This window comes from Triticum dicoccoides, chromosome 1A (genome assembly GCF_002162155.2).
Source record: "Triticum dicoccoides isolate Atlit2015 ecotype Zavitan chromosome 1A, WEW_v2.0, whole genome shotgun sequence".
In the NCBI taxonomy this organism is placed as follows: domain Eukaryota; kingdom Viridiplantae; phylum Streptophyta; class Magnoliopsida; order Poales; family Poaceae; genus Triticum; species Triticum dicoccoides.
This window is the reverse complement of record NC_041380.1, coordinates 394,127,479-394,147,059: the sequence shown is the minus strand read 5'-3', so window position 1 is coordinate 394,147,059 and position 19,581 is coordinate 394,127,479. Positions and strand designations below refer to the sequence as shown.

The following is a 19,581-nucleotide window of genomic DNA, read 5'->3' as shown; positions in this document are numbered from 1 at the left end:
GGAGGGCGACAAGTGGCATGCATATGCGTTCCAAGCTAGTGCGGCATGGACGCGCGTCGTCTTTTATGCGCCCACACTGCACGACTCGGGCCAGGTTCAGACTTTTGGGCCGGTCTCTGATTCGAAGCAGACTCGCTCCCGGTCCCCGGTGGATTTGGACCGACCGTCACGTGCGTAAAGGGTGGGGGCTTGAGCCGGAAGGCGACTACTACTACCACCAGCTCTCGCTGTTGGTTGTTCCGCTACAGAGAGATTCCGCGACTCCATATCCCACCAGCCAAAACCAGACCGCCGACCGCCCGCCCGCCCGCACGCCTCCCCTGAACGCCGGAATCCCGCGCTGACGGCCCGGATCCGCCCGCCCGCCCGCTTGCTGCCCGCTGCCCGCTGCCTCCCCTGCTGGCGCTGCGGCTCCACACTTCTATGCAGTGGGTGGCGGCGGCGGTGATGCGTGATTGGTCGCGGCGGCGCTAGGTTCTCTTCTCCGGCCGCGGCGAGCTAGGCCATGGGGTGCATCCAGTCCACGCCGAAGCGGAGGCAGCACCCTGCCGGCTACGAGGACCCCGTCCACCTCGCCTCCCAGACCGCCTGTGAGCTCGCTCGCTCGCATCCCTTTTCCCCTTTTCTACGCAACCCATTCCGTGAATCCAGCTCCCGCTTCATTTCTCGAAAAAGGGTAAATGGATCCAGCTTCTGCTTCCGCCTACGCGTGCTAGCTCTCGCGCACTCGGGATTAGGATTTGGAATGGAACTTGTTTCGCGCTGCCAGCCGTGATCCTGTAGACAGTGGAGGCAAATCGAATAATCTGACCAGTAGTTATGATTAACTTATGTTTTAGTTTCTTTTTGCGGGGGAACTTATGTTTTAGTTGCTGTGATATTCATCGGACATCTGCTATTGATCCACCTCCTGCCTTGTGAATTCTCATTGGGTGTTTTCTGACTCCGTGCACTTGCTGTTCTGTTCATGTAGTCAGCGTCAGCGAAGTTGAAGCTTTGTTCGAGCTGTTCAAGAGCATTAGTGGCTCAGTGATCGATGACGGGCTGATCAACAAGGTACCACTTTCTTACGAACGTGTGATTCCTTATCAGGTTGACATACACGGACATCAAATAAGCACCCGAGACCTGTTTTTGCGTACTTTTTGTCGGTACCATTGAAACGAAATCTGACATTGCTATGCTGAAATTACATTGCGCATGTACCGACCCTTTTACAACTGAGCAACTTATGCAGCAATACCCTTTTTCGGTGATTACATTTAGCCATCAGTAGTTCTAATTTCTCTAACATAGTAACTGAACATGGATTCTTGTTGTATATGTCACCAATCGTTTATTCTTGCTGTACAACTCAATGAGCCCGTTTGATAAATAGCTACAACTTAGAGCCATTATTATAGCATAATGACTATGACACGGTGAAGCCTAGTAGAGCTCGGGAGCACATGCTCCTGGCTCTAAATAAGTATTTTATCTCTTCCAAAAAAATATTAGAAGTTTCACACATTTAGGTGAGTATTAGGTAGATTTTGAGTTTTATGCAAAATTTCCATTCTTGTGGTCTGTGCAAAATATAGAATAAAAATTATAGCACAAAAATGCCTTTTGGCTCCTTATTATGGTCTTTTCCATACATAAGTCAACACATCTTCTCACGAAGAACTTGAAAGAACTTGTTCCTAAGATAACCGTGTCATGAACCCACAATGTGTCCTGCATCAGATATTATTGCAAGTTATATGAACATCATGTAGCTCAAGGTTTTAGCCGTTACCTTGCATCTCATGTTATCGTAGTCTAGCTAAACTTCCAAGGCTCGTTTCATGGTTTACTTCTTACATAAGCCAACTGCTTGCTTCGCATGTTCATAATGCAAAATTTGCTTTGATCATTCATGGTAGAGTTCTAGACACCTTGGGAGAATGCGTTCCTTCTCCAGTGTAATTATAAATGTATCTTATGGTCATATATGTCATAGAATTTATTACTTGTTGTCATGTTAACCGGTACATGTCTGTGCAATTATATGTACCACAGTGAACTATCATCTCGTTGTCATTGGGTACTATATTCACTGGCAACTGAAACTATGCGTAATTTATATTCATATATACGCAGGAAGAGTTCCAGCTTGCATTGTTCAAAAACACAAGGAAGGAAAATCTTTTTGCTAATCGGGTATACATCTCCTTGTCAACTATTCTCATTTGCAATATTACATATTATATGCTGGGGCTCAATGTTATCAATACAATTGACTTATATGAAATTGACCTTGTAGATATTCGACCTGTTCGATGTCAAGAAAAGGGGTGTCATTGATTTTGGCGACTTTGTTCGAGCTTTAAATGTATTCCATCCAAATTTTCCAGTGGAAGAGAAAATTGATTGTAAGTTGTTATGTTTCTGTCTTGTCTTCAGTTTGTAGATACCATTCTCTCTCTTTCTGAAGGTTTTGAGCTGCTTGATACTTACAGTTTCCTTCAAGCTATATGATATGGATGGTACAGGCTTTATTGAACGGAAGGAGGTAATGTCTGGCCTTCTTGGTTTGTGCCTCTGCGCATGTTTTTTGCTTCTGAATTTTTCTGAATTAGTCGTATATACAAAAGAAATGCGTTGCTGTGTGACTGAAAAATCCAGCAGCGTGTGCACTTATGTACTACTGAAGCAAAATAATAATTAAAGAGACAAGGAGATGTACTCGTCTCAGCTTCCATTCTAGATACATAATTCATATCTTCCAACGATTGCGGCACATGCTTCACAAATAAAACATTGCTAGTACGACAATGACTGCGATTGGCTTTTTTCTGACTACGGAAGCAGGACTGACCTAACACTGAAAGTGTAGCTACTAATTAAGAGCATCTACATGGACCAGCATGCAGCAGCACACCTAACAATATTTGCTAGACCCTAAAACCAGGCAGCCCCGCAGATGCTCTATACCATCTGGAAGCCAAGCCAGACCAAAAAGATCAGGCTGCTGAACTCTGTAGAAACCAAGCCATAGCATATAACAACAACAAATATTTAAGAGTTTTTATTGGCTCAAAGTGAGAATTCTGGTGCTCACCAAGAACCAAATGATAACGGTAAACAATCGAACCAATTATCATCTCAAAAGTTGACATTGGTGCCATCACCATTTTGTGTGTATAAAGTATAGGAATACTTATTAGCCTTCGTTTATCAATTAAAATTTCTATCATCCTCTTGTACAGGTAAAGCAGATGTTGATTGCTCTTCTAGGCGAATCAGAGATGAGATTATCTGACGAGATTGTTGAGACAATCCTGGACAAGGTATTGGATACTTTTTTAAGTTGTTAGTTGCTTAGGCTGTTGACAATTCTTGTGTCCAGTATTGAAGTGTAGACCGATAATGACTGGTTAATGGTGACAGACCTTTTCAGATGCTGATACGAATCAGGATGGTAAAATAGACAGAACAGAATGGGAGAATTTTGTGTCCAGGAATCCTTCCTTGTTGAAGATAATGACTCTTTCGTACCTCAAGTGAGTATGATGTAACATATAAATTCAGAAGCATTGGCCGCAACTACGTTTACGTGTCCCCATGCGGCTATTTCCAGAGAAATCAATTTCTAGAGCTTAAACTGAGAGTAATTACTTTTGGCCGCTGAGCTCCAGTGATCATTATGTTTTGAAAATTTCAAAAGGTGCATTTACGACTTTCAGGCAAATCTTTAAAACAATCCCACATGTTCACGTGTTCACGTGGCAATTCATAGTGTATTCATACATGCACATGTGGGATTTGTTTTGATTTTCTGAAACCTGTAAATGCACTTCTCAAGAATTTCAAATTAAAGGGATGACTGGAGGTCATGAGCGAAATATCTGCACCCAGACAAGCACATTCTAGTTACATGTGGTAGTAATTGTTTATGTGACCTTCACTACTATTACTGTTATCTTGAACTAGCATAAAAAGTAGTTTACCATAAAGGCCGTGGCTTCTTGTACCTTTTCCATAGGATGTTTGATGACAGTGTGGTGCACGGGTTTTTTCCATGAACATTTGATACGAAGGAACGAAAATTCTTGCTAACCATTTGTGTTGATGTTTCAGGGACATAACGACCACGTTTCCCAGCTTTGTGTTTCACTCGGAGGTTGATGATATCGTTACATGACGATGATCCTCACAAAGATGTACAGTTAACAGAAAGAAAGAACGTATCATCAGAATATCTGCAACGCTGCAACATGCTTGATGCTAGCTAATGTTGCTGGAGAGTCGAGAGATAGTTTTTTTTCCTGGGTGGTGTTCGTTACACCGAGAGTTAGTCTTGTTAAATATTAATGTATGTTTGTGAGCTTGAATTTGCAAGTACTTGGCACAACTTATTATTTGTCGAGAATATGGCTGCTAAATAAACTGTTGTTCAACCTGACTAACATGATTCGAGCGTGCTTCATGAATCTACTACCACTATCTGAAAAAGATGAAGAAGCAAAACAGCACCAGAAAGACGTTTGAGAACGCAGCCTTAGCAAATCAGACAACTAACAAATGCCTTTCAAAGCCTATATATTACTGTAGATATCGAAATGTTATGTCTACTGCAGACTACTGGAGTATTGTGTTCACAGCAACCTGATAAATTTCTAAAGCATGTATGGTTGCAAGTTTGTGATCGATGAAGTTGTTTTATGAGTTGCCGCGTAAAAGTGGTTGCAAAAATAATTTACTAGCTTCTTGTTGACAAATTGCATCAGTCTCAACGACCACCACAAGAAATGTATTCTTATGGAACTATTTTTCTGCGGATTGCACTCGGCTAATCAAACTTGTTTTCTTTTGCAGAAAAAGTTCAATCAAATGGAATTATCACAATCTGTCGCAATGACAAACACAAGACAATGCACACTTGTGTGTACCGAGTGTCGTAACGTCTACATTGTGCTCGGAAGAAAACTCATCAATCATTCAAAACTTTGACTATCTATATTTTCCCAGATATTATAGATTTTTTTGACATCATCCTAGATATTATAGATGAAATTGGGGGCTTCTCCTCCTTTCACCTGGGAAAAAGCATTTCCCAAGATATTTCTATTGAACGCTTGAGAATCACATGTGCTGATTTGTCTCTATACTTCATAATTAAAAAGAGATTATATATTCGTGGTCAAAGTTGTGTATTGACACCACGCGACAAGTGTGGTAAAAGCAATCTGAAATTGACAAAAAAAAGTTGTGTATTGATGAGTTTTTTTTCATGGTAATACGTGTCTCATTTATATCACAAGGGTCATAGTAAAAGCCACGTACATACCGACCTGATAGAACTGAACAAATAGCATTACGATAGTCTTTGCACGAAGGAACCAAGAAGTAAAATTACAAATAAGACCGAAGAAACCTCTGAGCTTGACACCAACGACTGTCACTTGCCTCTGGCACCACCATAACAGCCACCAAAGAAAGAAATTGACGGATCACCTCCACAATCGAGCTTGACGCGGCTCCATCGCTGATATGCAGCTTTGCGGACCTCCGAGGTGGCTCGCTAAAGGCGAAACCATTACCGTTGAATGAATCAGACCATAGCAACACTCCGGATACGTCATCAAACTCCAGATCTAATATCCCACATGACTAAGACGCCGGAGGAGGAAACCATACTTGATATCCATGGGCCACAAACCCAGTACACGGTCCACCATGCCGCCGAGAATATGCATCCGCTCCTGTACTACCTCCCAAGCTTCGCACCGTCGCTGGAGCAAACGTCGTTGCAATGGCGGAGCCCGAGGACACAGGTCCATCACGAGGATGCTGCCGCCGCCACACCATCATTGCTTGAACAGACTGGATTCCAAATTCATCCCCAACCATAGAACCATCACCTCATCGGAGTAGGATGTGACGAAATTTTATTCAGCGCCACCATCGCCGCCGTCGAATCCAAGACGATGAACAACCTAAAAAATAAGCTACTTTACGCTAAAACTATTCACGCGCGTAGATCCGATGACCCTCCTCACCACCGACGACCGAGGTTGTCAGCGGAGGAGAGCTGCCGGAGGACGGGGCGGAGGAACTTCGTGGCGGTGCAGGCGAGATCGCCTCTTTCTTCGATAGGGAGAAAGAACGATACGTAGCGGACAAACATGACGAGTTTTTTTTTTAAGCATCGTGTATTGACGAACTGATTTGTCTAAATACTTCCTCCATCCCGCAATAACATAGCTTGCAAAACGTTCTTAGCTTGCAACATATTCTTATATTGTGGGACAGAGGGAGTACTTCATATCATGTCTTTTTTTTTGAACCGACGGTATTGCGGGGAAGCAGTTTTTTTTTAAGAGGGGAAGCAGCCTTTTTTTTTAGTGGATGCTGGGAAGCAGTTGGGCTTTTGGCTTTTGAGGGAGCTTCTCTTTATTTAATTTTCAGGGCCCAACAGTGGAGTAAAAATATCTTGCATGGCTGGCGTGTCATCTTTGCGGGAAACCCCCCGTGCGCCTGTCGTAATTACAACAGCCAGCCGCCCACGCTCTCCCTCCCCCTCCCCCGCGCCTCGTCACCGTTCCGATCTCTCTCTCCTCTCCATCTCGTTCCTCCCCCACCTGCGCAGCCAAGAAGTTCAAACCCTAGTCCAGCCTGCGAGCGCCAACACGCCGCGCCGTGCGGCTTCCCGCAAGCAGGTGCTCCGGCGGACCGCGGGGGATGAGCGGAGCGGCCTACAGGGACCGGGGATTCGGCGGCGCCGCGGAGATGGACCGGAAGCGCATCAAGGAGGCGCTCGAGAAGCACACGGAGAGGCCGTCCCCGTCCACCTCCAGGGGGGCGTCCAGGGAGAAGGAGCTGCTCGCCGCCGGCAAGATAACCACTCAGATCGGCAAGGTCCCCAAGGTCTCCGACGTCGGTGAGGATCCAGCCGTTCGCCCGGCCTCTGTTTCTTGTTTTTTGTTGTGCTCCGCATTGCCTGCTTTTGCCAGAACGACGCGGCTCCTGTTATTCTAGTGGTAGAGGAAATCATATGGTGCACTGTCATTGCATGCCCGTGGGAAGCGACTTGCGACGTTCCCCCGTGGTTGCAGTGAGACGCGGGGAAACAGGAAGTTCACTGCATTGCGTGGAGCTGAGGAATCGATTCCGTATTGCTCTGTTTACTTTACGTCTGACGTCCATGCTTCATGTGCCTATCATCAGTAAGTATCATGCTGCATGGGGGAAAGAAACAGAGGATAGTAGGCGAAACGAAGTAGGGTTGCTGAAGATGGAATGGCAGAGATGGCTTGAAGACTGTCGAGGAATAAAGCCTTGTTTTTCTTTCGCCTGTCTAGCATTTTTAGCTACTGGATTACATGATTGTCTGGTAGAGAATTTCTGATTCTTTTCTGGTATTGGTTTGCTACAAGTCATCTCAGTCTTCTTTTCGTGGCTGATTGTCTGTTAGGTCAGTAGGGCTCTCAAGCTTCAGTCTTTTATCTTTTAGACTATGGAATAGTATTTAAGGCAAATGCAACATTTGCTGCAGGATAATTTTGGGTATAGAAGCACGATTTGATTCACTCCTTTACGATGCTTTCCTTCAGCAGGAAAGATGCTCCATGGGGAGTAAAGTATTTTCCTCGTGTAATACCGTAGATTAACCAGGGAGTTACACTAATGATTTTTTGGATCAATGACAAGCGTGACCAAAAATCAGTTTGGTTTCATGCCTGGGAGGTCGACCATGGAAGCCATTTTCTTGGTATGGCAACTTATGGAGAGATACAGGGAGCAAAAGAAGGGCTTGCATATGGTGCTCACTGACCTGGAGAAGACCTATGATAAGATACTGCGGAATGTCTTGTGGTGGGCCTTGGTGAAACACAAAGTCCCAGCAAAGTACATTACCCTCATCAAGGACATTTACGATAATGTTGTGACAAGTGTTTGAACAAGTGATGTCGAGACACTGATGACTTCCCGATTAAGATAGTACTGCATCAGGGGTCAGATTTGAGCCCTTATATTTTTGCCTTGGTGATGGATGAGGTCACAAGGGATATAACAAGGAGATATCCCATGGTGTATGCTCTTTGCGGATGATGTGGTGCTAGTTGACAATAGTCGAACGGGGGTAAATAGGAAGTTAGAGTTATGGAGACAAACTTTGGAATCGAAAGGGTTTAGGCTTAGTAGAACTAAAACCGAGTACATGATGTGCAGTTTCAGTACTACTAGGTGTGAGGAGGAGGAGGTTAGCCTTGACGGGCAGGTGGTGCCTCAGAAGGACACCTTCGATATTTGGGGTCAATGCTGCAGGAGGATGGGTGTATTGATGAAGATGTGAACCATCGAATCAAAGCCGGATGGATGAAGTGGCTCCAAGCTTCTGGCATTCTTTGTGACTACAGAGTGCCACAAAAGCTTAAAGGCAAGTTCTACAGGACGGCGGTTCGACCCGCAATGTTGTATGGCGCTGGGTGTTGGCCGACTAAAAGGCGACATGTTCAACAGTTAGGTGTGGCGGAGATGCGTATGTTGAGATGGATGTGTGGCCACACGAGGAAGGATCGAGTCCGGAATGATGATATATGAGATAGAATTGGGGTAGCACCAATTGAAGAGAAGCTTGTCCAACATCGTCTGAGATGGTTTGGGCATATTCAGCGCAGGCCTCCAGGAGCTCCAGTGCATAGCGGACGGCTAAAGCGTGCGGAGAATGTCAAGAGAGGTCGGGGTAGACCGAATTTGACATGGGAGGAATCCGTTAAGAGAGACCTGAAGGATTGGAGTATCACCACAGAACTAGCAATGGACAGGGGTGCGTGGAAGCTTGCTATCCATGTGCCAGAGCCATGAGTTGGTCGCGAGATCTTATGGGTTTCACCTCTAGCCTACCCCAACTTGTTTGGGACTAAAGGCTTTGTGTTGTTGTGTTGTGTTGCCACTTTGTTTGCTTCTTTCTCCAACCAAGACACGCGTTTAACCAAACATACCAACATTTATTGCCAAACCTATTTCAGTAGTCTCCGTTCCAAAATAAGCGTCGTGGTTTTAGTTCAAATTTGGACTTATTTGAACTAAAACAATGGCACTTATTTTGGGATGGAGGGAGTATTAACTGAGCATACTTTGGCTAATTTAACCGCTTGTTTTGCAAGATTGCAAATCAGTTAGTTTCAATAATGATTTTTGGCCAATTACATTATTTACTTGTTTCTCCATCCTGACACATGTTTAACCAAAATTACCAAGTGTTGTCGCTGAACCTAATTAATAAGTGGTGAAACATTAGCAAAGGTTGACTAATTCTAACTTCATGGGGAAAAAAGGACAATTGGAGTGTGCAGTGGATCGAACCCGGGATCACTTGCTTTAGGAAGGGCATCTGTGGCTCTTGGCCAGTAGGAGACATTGGAGCTCTTTGCGTTTATTTTGGCTAACAATCTTATATGTAGCCACATGAGTTGAAACATGCATACATGGAAAGAGGTTAGAATCGGTATCTACAAGGAGATTGGTTGGTTTGAGTCAGCTTCTCGGGTTTTAGTTTGCTCCTATGTTTTAAGGCGTCGCCTAGTCGTCGCCTAAGCGTCGAGGCGCCCCAGGATGGCAAGGCGTCTACCCCGCCTTAGACAGACATGAAGTGTACGGCTGTGGCTGCTCTTGGGGCTTGGAGATGACGGCCCCGCTGTCTCCCGGCACCATGAAGAGGAGGGAGGACTGGAGGCTCCTGGCTGCCCTAGTTGTGGCTGCTCCTGGGGCTTGCTGCTGTGTGGGAGAAGGGTGGGGCCATGAAGAGGAGGGGGGACTGGAGGAGGGAGGACCAGAAGGGTGTGGCACCGTGGCGGCTGTGGTGGGAAAGAAGGGAAGAAGATAGTGGAATTAGGTCACGGGGGTGTATATGGCCACTAGATGGGCTTTTGGGCCACTGGGAGGTGCATAAGTAGTGGCCCATCTCTCAGCCATTGCTCTTTTTCTAGTATTAATATGTGCAGACCTATTGATAACTCTTTTCCTGCAATGTTTAAGGCGTTGCCTTGCCTCGCCTTACCGCCTCGCCTTGGCGCTTAGGCGTCAGAGCGGCCCTCCTCCGCCTTATGACGCTTTACCGCCTTAAAAACGTAGGTTTGCTCACTTCTTTATGTAGCCATGTGTGGAATCATACACATATCGAAAGAGGGTAGTATCAAGACAAAAGATGCGCATCAAAATACTATCCAAAAATGATATTTATTTGCTCTAGAAAAGTTATGGTAGCAGTAGATCGAACCCAAAATCATGCGCCTCCCTGCTGCCCACCGCTACCTTGCCCGCATGACGATGGCGGCCACGGCTGGAAGGGATGCCGCGCTCATGGAGGGCTACACAAGGACACAAGTGTTCGTCAACCGCCTGACCGCGGAAGTGAAAGCAGCCGAAGCATCGATGTCACTTCCAAACGAAGGAAGAGGCCGGACTAGTTGAAGTCGTAGTAGAATCCTAGTTCAAATTGTAGTAGAAATCCTTGTTGAAATCATTTGGATATCTTTGTTGAAATCCGAGTAATAATCCTTGTTGAAATCAAGTTCGAAACTTCTTCCATTGTTGTTTGATGAGATGGGGAAGAAAGAGGTCTTGTTAGCCAATGACAAACCGATTCCACATAGAGAATTTTTTGAAGGCTATGTTTATGGCGATTATCTGTTTGTGCAAAGGCAATTTGATGAGATGAGATGGGGAAGAAAGAGGTCTTGTTAGCCAATGACAAACCGATTCCACATAGAGAATTTTTTGAAGGCTATGTTTATGGCGATTACCTCCAAAACATTATGGAGTGTGCTCCATATGCAATATGATGACTCTACTTATGGTGACTCTGCTAGAGTTGCTCTTATCTTTTCTGTTCGAACTGGTCAGTTCTGTTTAGTCTTGTGTTGTTTGACGATTGAACACCTTAGCCTTGCCCTAGACACCCTTAGGCGTATCGAACACTACAAATTCAAAATTATGTGGAGTAACTCAATAAGAGATTTTTTTCTCTTCGCTTTATCGCTATAGTGATGTTCTTTGTGTTTTTTTAATCTGTAGAATATCATGCGTTTTTACTTTTGTGAGCCACATGGATTTTTGTAGTGTTTGTCAGGATGTCGCTTTACTGGAATAGTTGTGATTACTAGCACAATGCTCATGCGTTGCTATGAAACTATAAAATATGAGGAGTTAGGTCACTGGCTTAGAAAGTCGTTAAAATACATTGGTGTCCTGCGGCCTTTGCGTGCGGTTCACGGTTTAAAAGAGAGAAAATACAACGAAAGATCATGAAACGTGAATTGAAGAATCTTAAGTGGTCACAGTAGGTCCTTTGCAAGACATAATAACATCCGAATGTTGAAACATATGAGAATAGGCATTAGTAAGTTGTCTGCACAAGATCATGGATCGGGTAGGAAGACAAGGTCTATCGTCGCTTTGGAATCACAGTTTATTCACTCTTGTTCTGTGATACAGAACTGGAAGAACTTGGTTGGGAAGAGAAACGGAAAATAAGAGCATAAGTTTGAGTTGGAGTCGCATTTCTACATTTGTTATTTGTGTCTTCTACTACCTCTGTAACTTAATATAAGACAGTTTTTTGACACTGTGACAGTGTCAAAAGATGTCTTATATTTAGTTACGGAGGGAGTATATGTGTTGGTCTCACCTGAAATTCGTAGTGTACTTGTTTGTATTTGTTAGGTTTCACATGTTAGTAAAAGTACATTTGTTTATTTTTGTCTCTTGAAGGTTGTTAGTCCATACATGTGGATAGGGGTGCATTTGTTTATTGATGAAGGTTGTTGATTCCACGTGTAAACTCACCTTCAACTCCAATCTTTATAAGTAGGAAAAGATAAATATCATTTTTTACTATGTAGACTCCTCTAACCTTCTTATTTTGGCACTGCAGAGGAATTCGAAACTGACAGTGAAGATTCTGATGTTAGTGGTTCTGAAGGAGAGGATACATCTTGGATTTCATGGTTCTGTAGCTTGCGAGGCAATGAATTCTTCTGTGAGATTGATGATGATTATATACAGGATGATTTCAATCTCTGTGGCCTAAGCAGTCAGGTGCCATATTATGATTATGCACTTGATCTCATCCTAGACATTGAGTCTTCTAATGGTGAGATTGTTTCTTCTTAAGAAGCTACCTTTTTTTACTGTAAATACTAAATACACCAGTAATGGTGTAATACAATTGACATGTTATTTCTGTTTGGAAAATTTTCCACTTTTCAACCTTGAACTCTAAAAGCGCTTTAAATGCAACCTTGAACTATTGAAACTGTCCACTTAAAGCTCAAGCGGTTTCACAGGCGGTGGTTTTGACTGATGTGGAAGCCACGCAGATGCAACCTCAATGTCACGTTGCTGCATGTCATCAAATTCCATTATTTTATCTGTTTGTACAATTCTGGTATATCTTTTTGTGAAAGTTTTTAATCCGGATGGTATAGTTTGTTTTAGAATTGCTTGTGTCTTTAGTGTGTGTTCATGGTGGTGACATGCCAATGGTGTGGACGACATGTGGCATCCATGTTACCCAAAAAAAAAAGTGAAACCGTCCAAGGGTGAAAAGTGTGCTATTTCAGTAATTTGCAGTAGCAATTCAAACGGTTTTAGAGTTCAGGTTGAAAACTGAACTTTCTCCAAGTTTAGGGTTATAAAGTGGATTTTTTCCTTTCTGAATTTATCATCTATTATTTGTATTTTCAGATCACATAATTATTTTTTTAATAACATATTTTTTTATGCTCATCAATTTCATTTCATTTAGAAGCAAATTTCCAGCAACCTGTGTATATTCATCCTGCACTCTAGTATCCACAGAAGGTACTGTTCAGGTTTACTATTGAATTCATCTAAGTGGGGCCATTTTTGTGCAGGTGATGTATTCACTGAGGAGCAAAATGAATTAATTGAGTCATCTGCAGAGATGCTGTATGGTTTAATTCATGCACGGTACATCTTAACCAGCAAGGGTCTAGCTGCAATGGTAATGCTTGTTTTAATCTATGCGTCAAGATACAATTCTTTCTTACCTTATGTACTGAATTACTACATTTTCATTTGTTGCAGTTAGAAAAGTTCAAGAACTATGATTTTGGCAGATGCCCTCGAGTATACTGCTGTGGTCAACCCTGTCTTCCAGCAGGGCAATCAGACATTCCTAGGTCAAGCACAGTGAAGGTGTTTTGTCCAAAATGTGAAGATTTACACTATCCAAGGTCCAAGTACCAAGGCAGTATCCTTTGGATTTTTCACTCTGCTCAAATTATTAGTACTCCCTCCGATCTGAATTAATTGATGCAGCGTCTGTACAATGTAAAATGGACGATGTATAGAGGCTGCGTCAATTAATTCTGATCGGAGGGAGTAATATACTAATATATCCATCCATCGTAAGAGTATTAACTTGCGTGGCCCATTAAACAAGGTCTTCACAAATTATGATTTCTTATGTAACTCTGATGCTGTTTCATGGGAATTTTAGCTAAGATGTTTCCATCCACCTGTGGTAAGATTCTTGCGTGTCCCATCCCATGCGGTTTCTTATCAAATTGTCATTTCCACATTATGTAAAATCTGAAACCACTGAAATATACAGCCCTATAATAGTGAAATGCCATTATGGTTTCTCCATCGCAACAGTACAGTGATATAACCGTATAGAAAAAGGTTTAGGTAGTAATTTGTGGTCCACACTAAACATGATTCAACTTTATTTCATCCTGCATTTTGGACCTTTTGGTAGTTTGTGTTACATATTCATACATGTGTTTGGTGGTTACGGTTATACTAGAACCAAATATTGTACCGCTGTTGCATCCTTGACTCAGCCAAGACATTGATGGAGCATACTTTGGTACGACATTTCCTCATCTCTTCTTGATGACATACCCACACCTGAAGCCACAGAAGCCATCACAGCAATACGTCCCAAGGGTTTTTGGCTTCAAACTTCACAAGCAGTCATGACGAACTTTTACCAGTGGGCGCTATTTGTTTTTACCTAGTGTTAGAGATGGAACACCTTGGCCTGAAAATGTTGTGGCCTCTTGATTCGAGTACTCGCGAGCTCGAATCTTGCTGTAAACTGCTGAGCAACTGTATCTGTTTTGTTGTATGACTATTGTGTAATCTAGGTTTCCTCACTTGATCAATCTATGCACATTTGCATGTTAGCAGGGTGTTTTTCTGTGTCCGAATCGGATACATCTAGATCACACCCCAGCAAGTTAGTTTCCTATGTTTTTATGCTATTATTTTCTAGAGTTTTTCGTTCTCCTACCTTCTCGGCTAGTAAGGCACTTAAATTTTCATCGCGTATTTGTGTTTGACGTTGCCTCCCAGGTTTTGGTATATGGTATGCGCAAGTTCAGAGTTTTACTGTTAGTATGTTGCTGGAGCTTAACGTTGAAAAAATATACACAAATTGTAAAGTAATTTCCTCCTAGTTTTTTTTAATGTGCAGAGAACAATGTACTCCTTTTGGTCAGCAACAAGTAATATGAATCAGAGGGAGTATTCTTTCCCCTGCAAATAGAAAGAAAGAAAAATGGTATTGTAGGAGATTTAGTTCTTTCCCCTGCAAATAGAAAGAAAGAAAATTGGTCCTGTAGGAGAATTTACGTGTTATTAATATATATATATATATAATATGGCAGAGCCGTGGCTGATGTTGGATAAGACGGTGATGAGCCAACATGTTGGCCCATTTTCTCCATGATTAGTTGAAGCAAACACACGGTATCACTGTCATACTAAAACCCAGGACCAATTGCCTATTCTGATTCATGTACTTGGACACCTTACATTAAATAATCCTGTGGCACACGTAGGATGCTATCCATCATGCCATGGATGTGGATAAGCATGGCGATGTTGCCTGCTCATCAACATCACAGCACCACGACGAACACGTCCTCTTTTGACCCGGTGACGCCCCAATTCTCAACAAATTATCATCCCCATTATATATTATGATGAACTCACATGTTCATCCTGAATCATCAAATGGAATATTCCTAGGTCACGACTCTGTCCTGAACTCAACTCATGAGTAATGTAATAAGAGCAACTCCAACGGGTCGACCCAAACGGACGGCGTTTTTGTCCGCTTTTTATTCGTTTGGGTCGGCCGCCCGCCCGCCGTCCGCCCTCTTTTAAATTTAGGTCGGCAGTGCGCGCAACGGGCCAACCCATTTCATGACCGCACACGCTTTAGATCATGCTAGCGGCCATGCCGTCGCTCTGTTTTTGGCGCTCCAGCGGACGGGAAAGGTTCGCGCGCGCGGACGAAAAGCGGCCTAGCGCATGCTGGTTTTGGCGCTCTAGCGTGCAGGAAAGGTTCGCGCGCGCGCCGCGGCCGGCGCTCGTTATAAGAAGGAGCTCCCTCCACACCCTGTCTGTCGCCCACTCGTCTCGCCCCCTCTCACTAGCCTCGTCGCCTCTGCGCCAGCATGTCGATGCGCCGCCTGGGCGCTTCGGATTTTCGCGGAGTCTGCGAGCGTCGCTCCAGCGCCTTCTCCTTCGAGATCTGGTTTGGCGAGAAACGCCTCATCCTTGGCACCTTCGACACCGCAGAGGAGGCGGCCCGCGCGCACGACGTAGCGGCGTGGCGCCTCCCGAGGCCTTGTCGGGATATGAATTTTCCCGACGTGTCGAGCCAACGGGCGTAGGATCTCACGCCTCTCCTGCGGCTTTTCACCGACGAGGATCATCGTGTCCACCAGAGGCGGCAGCGTCGCCTCGCCATCACCGAGATGGACGTGGAAGCCATGGTGGTGTGGCGCGAACGCTTCCCGCAGGACATCATCGACGAGCGCCAGTTCTATAAGCAAAGGAGGACGAAGAGGGACGCAAGTAGGACAGAACGAGCTGCCTATCGGGAGGACAAGCGTTCGCGGAAGCTGGCCACTCAATTGAAACTGAAGCTACGAGAAACGTCGGGTTGGGACTTCCAAGACGAGCAGCATGCTGACACCTACATTCAAACGTCGGAGAAGGACATTACCGAGTCGGAGTCGGAAAGCGACGAGTAGTTGGTCTTTTCTTTTATCTGTGTACGCTAGAACTATCTATGTATCCATTTTTATCGGAAAAAATGGCCGGCGGCGTCGGCGACGAAGCAGGCGGGCGAGGGTGTGTTGTTTGATGTGAAGAGGTCAATGTGCCACCGACCAGCGGGCCCGATGAGGAAAGAGGACGAGCGCGCGCGTCTGTCTTGTGTCTGCACCGACGCAAATCCGGCTAAAAAATGGGTCGGGAATGGGTCGGCAGGTGGATGAAAGCGGACGCGCGCCCGTTTGGGTCGACGCGTTGGGCCGACTTTTCTGTCCACGCCGATCCAAACAGACGGTCACGGACGAAATGGGGTCGCCCCATTGGAGTTGCTCTAATATACCGATTCGCAAAATAAGATTACTCGGGCCAATGTAAGCTCACACACACAAAAGAAAAATCTTTACTGATTCACCCAACTTAGCTGTAGCTCCGCCAGTGCATACACCACACAACCAAACTTAGAAACGATCTTCTCTTGAAGCTCCAACCACTAGTGCAGCCACACACTGTGGCACTAAACTTAGGAACGACGACCTCGTCGTGAGCTCGTCGCAGCACTTGGACCACCACAGCCGCGTGGTAGTACTGTGCGCTGCTAAACTTAGAAACAGCATTCATTCATCTTGGCACTCAATAGCTCACCCGGGGCACCGCAAGTGTGTGGTACTGTCGCCGCTAAACTTAGGAGCGGTTTCGTCGTGAGCTCGTAACTTGAGCCACCAAAACCATGTGTACCCCGCCCCTAAACTTAGAAGCGGTGCTCGTTACTTCACTCGTCGCATGCCGTTCACTTGTAACTTGAAGCGCCGTGGCCACGTGTGCTGCGCCGCAAAACTTAGAAACTATCTTGTCGTGAGCTCCTAACTTCAGCCACTTTGGCTCAACCATGTATGCACTAGAGCGCACCACGAGGACCACACACGCGGATGTAGGGTGATACTAGGAAGTACTACTTCCTCTATTTCAAAACGTAGTGCCTAAAGTTAAACAATGCAAACTCTGATCAAGTTTTATGAAGAAAAGGATCTACAAACAGAATACCAGCTGCATATTGATTAGGTAGATATATCATGAGATTTATTTTCATGTTGTATATATTTTTTATATTCTAGATATGGATAATTTCTTCTATGAACTTAGTCAAAGTTTGCTTATTTTGACTTTAATTTCGTTTTTTTAATACACACTATGTCATACTAGAACGGAGGAAGTGATAAACTGATCGACCAAAATGGCCGAGGGCTCGCTTTTGCAGGGAAATATTCTAATTTCAGGCCGGTGAAGACGACCCCATCCATTTCCCTCTGTATTCCTTGCACACACACATGACAGAGCCAGATCGAGGCAAGGCGAAGGCGCACGGAAATGGGAGACCTCCAACGTGCTGGCCCTATCGGCCTGCCACTTTTCATCCTTCCATGTGCAGGCAAACAGACCCGCAAAACCTAACAGGCACACCATGAGTAAAAGTGTGAGTTTGCTAGCTAAATGCATGCATCCCACGCTAAGTCGCTGTGATCTGGTAGCCCCTGTGTCTGAAGTGTTTCTTAGTTTCTTTTCGGTCGGTGAGAAAAGTGTACTACTCCCTCCGATCCAAATTAATTGGCATAATTCTAACACAACTTCACATTTCTTGTATTAGCATCTTTGTCTTCTATGACATTCGTGCATAAGAAACTTCACACATACGACGCGTGCATTGTCCTCATGTTTTTAAAGTACGTTACTTCCAATGCACTAATACTGTTGGGCTTCATTTAGTATTCTCAATAATTGCAATTTGATTAGGGTTGTAAACAAGGGACAAACGCTGCATACATCAGCAAAAAGAGCGGAAAGGAGTTCTGACAAGACTATCACTGCCTAACAAGTGCTCCCTCTATAAAGAAATATAAAAGTGTTTAGATCTCTTTACTGATCTAGACACTCTTATTGTTTAGTGAGGGAGATTTTACACCAGATGATTACTTATGTGTAGCAACAAGGGAATACATATTTTTGTTAGGTTAGCCTGTGAATTAAGTGCGCATATTAATTTAATAGTGTATAAAATATAGTTGTTAGATCAATAAAAATTTATTTGGCGGTAAACACTTGTTTGATAATCATTTATTGGCTTATCAAAGAAAAAAATTATTTGGTACATAAATTAGTGGTGGGGCAGTTGAGGCGGAAAAAAAAATCAGAACAGAGATAGAGTGGGCATATGTCATGTTGGACGAAGAACGAGCGGACAACTGAATGTTACATACTTCTGAGAGATGGCAAGAGTAGAACAAATTCAAAACTGGGCCATTTCACCACTCATCTTATTGGTCAAAATTGCATAACCCCTAGCGAAAAATATTCTTGGAGTATTCATATCGAATGTTGTTTAACCACTTTAAGGCCACGCAAAAAAAATCCCACTTTAAGAATTGTTTTTCTTCCTGCAAAAAAATAACTTCACAAATTGTTTAAAGCACATAAATTTTAGAAGGAAAACAAAATCCACACAGTGCAGACGAGGTCCAAGGGCCCGCTTTGACCCGCAAAACTTTAAATACAATAGTACAATTCCGTCCCATGTTCAAAAAACATGCCTAAATTTATATTTAATTACTCAAAGACAAATATAGGAATCTTTGTTAGTGTAGATAGACTTTTTCTTTGAAATATTGTACGAAAAATATATCCCCAAACCGCAAAGCCCATAAATAAAAGCACACAAAGATAGAAAAACAAAATAAGGAAAACAGCCGCACAATTTGAGATTCCGTTGAACTGAATCGAGGGACCATCCTTCGCAAAAATAAAATAATGAAACTGTTTTTTTTTCCGGCTAGGATCTATTTGGTTCAATGGAATGTTAGGGCATCTATGATTCGCATGATTTGTACAATACATGAATAGGGAAAAACATGAGAATGAAGTTGCATGTCAACTTGGATACTATCACACTATTAGTATAGCTGTTTGATTGTGCCCAAGGAAACGTAGAAGTATTCATATGAGGTTAGAGCGGATGAAAATTTCCATATGATATGTAGTATATATGAATCCTAAGATAAAATTTCTATGAGCTGTAATCCTATGAAAATTATAAGAATTAGAATCCTCCAAGATCCGTTTAGGATTCCTTTGAATCAAAGAGGCCCTCACAGTTAAAAGTCTTCATGAACCATACGTAGATGCCTTAATTATCACACTGAAGTTGTATGCATTAATTACACTAATCACCCGTTGCACGGGGAAGAAGGAAGGAAGGAAGGAGGAGAAGAAAACGAGCGAGAAGACAGGGAGCAAGAGAGAAAAGACCCGAAAAAACTGGTGCTGAAAAGCGAGGAGAAAAGCGTAGAGAAGGCGGCAGCCCCCCTCCCTCCCCTCGTCCCCGCCCCGCCCATGTCGACACCTCCTCCTCCGGCCACCACCACCTCCCCGCCCTCCTCCCCCAATTCCAACCCCAATCCCAAATCCGATCCCAATCCCGGCCCCAGCCCCAACTAGATGCACCACCACCACCTCCCCGTCGCCGCC

The 19,581-nt window shown here is 44.0% G+C and overlaps 2 protein-coding genes across 2 annotated transcripts; both read left to right on the top strand.

The window, feature by feature from the left end:
* The first annotated feature begins 250 nt into the window (after window positions 1–250).
* LOC119275555 (calcineurin B-like protein 1) lies at window positions 251–4,430 on the top strand. The gene is made up of 8 exons (XM_037556424.1): window positions 251–590; window positions 974–1,056; window positions 2,122–2,181; window positions 2,285–2,393; window positions 2,481–2,533; window positions 3,231–3,311; window positions 3,412–3,524; window positions 4,102–4,430. The coding sequence occupies exons 1-8, from the start codon at window positions 506–508 to the stop codon at window positions 4,163–4,165; spliced, it is 648 nt and encodes a 215-aa protein (XP_037412321.1). The 5' UTR covers window positions 251–505; the 3' UTR covers window positions 4,166–4,430.
* Window positions 4,431–6,521: 2,091 nt separating this feature from the next.
* On the top strand, window positions 6,522–14,225 carry LOC119275544 (putative casein kinase II subunit beta-4). Its single transcript, XM_037556411.1, has 5 exons — window positions 6,522–6,904; window positions 11,903–12,121; window positions 12,885–12,994; window positions 13,078–13,243; window positions 13,844–14,225. The coding sequence occupies exons 1-5, from the start codon at window positions 6,706–6,708 to the stop codon at window positions 13,975–13,977; spliced, it is 828 nt and encodes a 275-aa protein (XP_037412308.1). The 5' UTR covers window positions 6,522–6,705; the 3' UTR covers window positions 13,978–14,225.
* The last annotated feature ends 5,356 nt before the right edge of the window (window positions 14,226–19,581 follow it).

What these genes read in the sequence shown, in the direction of transcription:
- LOC119275555 (XM_037556424.1), top strand. Translation starts at nt 506, where the DNA reads ATGGGGTGCATCCAGTCCACGCCGAAGCGGAGGCAGCACCCTGCCGGC. An exon ending in TTGAGACAATCCTGGACAAG is followed by an intron (nt 3,312 to 3,411) that starts GTATTGGATACT and finishes TAATGGTGACAG; the next exon opens with ACCTTTTCAGATGCTGATAC. An exon ending in ATGACTCTTTCGTACCTCAA is followed by an intron (nt 3,525 to 4,101) that starts GTGAGTATGATG and finishes TTGATGTTTCAG; the next exon opens with GGACATAACGACCACGTTTC.
- LOC119275544 (XM_037556411.1), top strand. Translation starts at nt 6,706, where the DNA reads ATGAGCGGAGCGGCCTACAGGGACCGGGGATTCGGCGGCGCCGCGGAG. An exon ending in AGACATTGAGTCTTCTAATG is followed by an intron (nt 12,122 to 12,884) that starts GTGAGATTGTTT and finishes ATTTTTGTGCAG; the next exon opens with GTGATGTATTCACTGAGGAG. An exon ending in GCAAGGGTCTAGCTGCAATG is followed by an intron (nt 12,995 to 13,077) that starts GTAATGCTTGTT and finishes CATTTGTTGCAG; the next exon opens with TTAGAAAAGTTCAAGAACTA.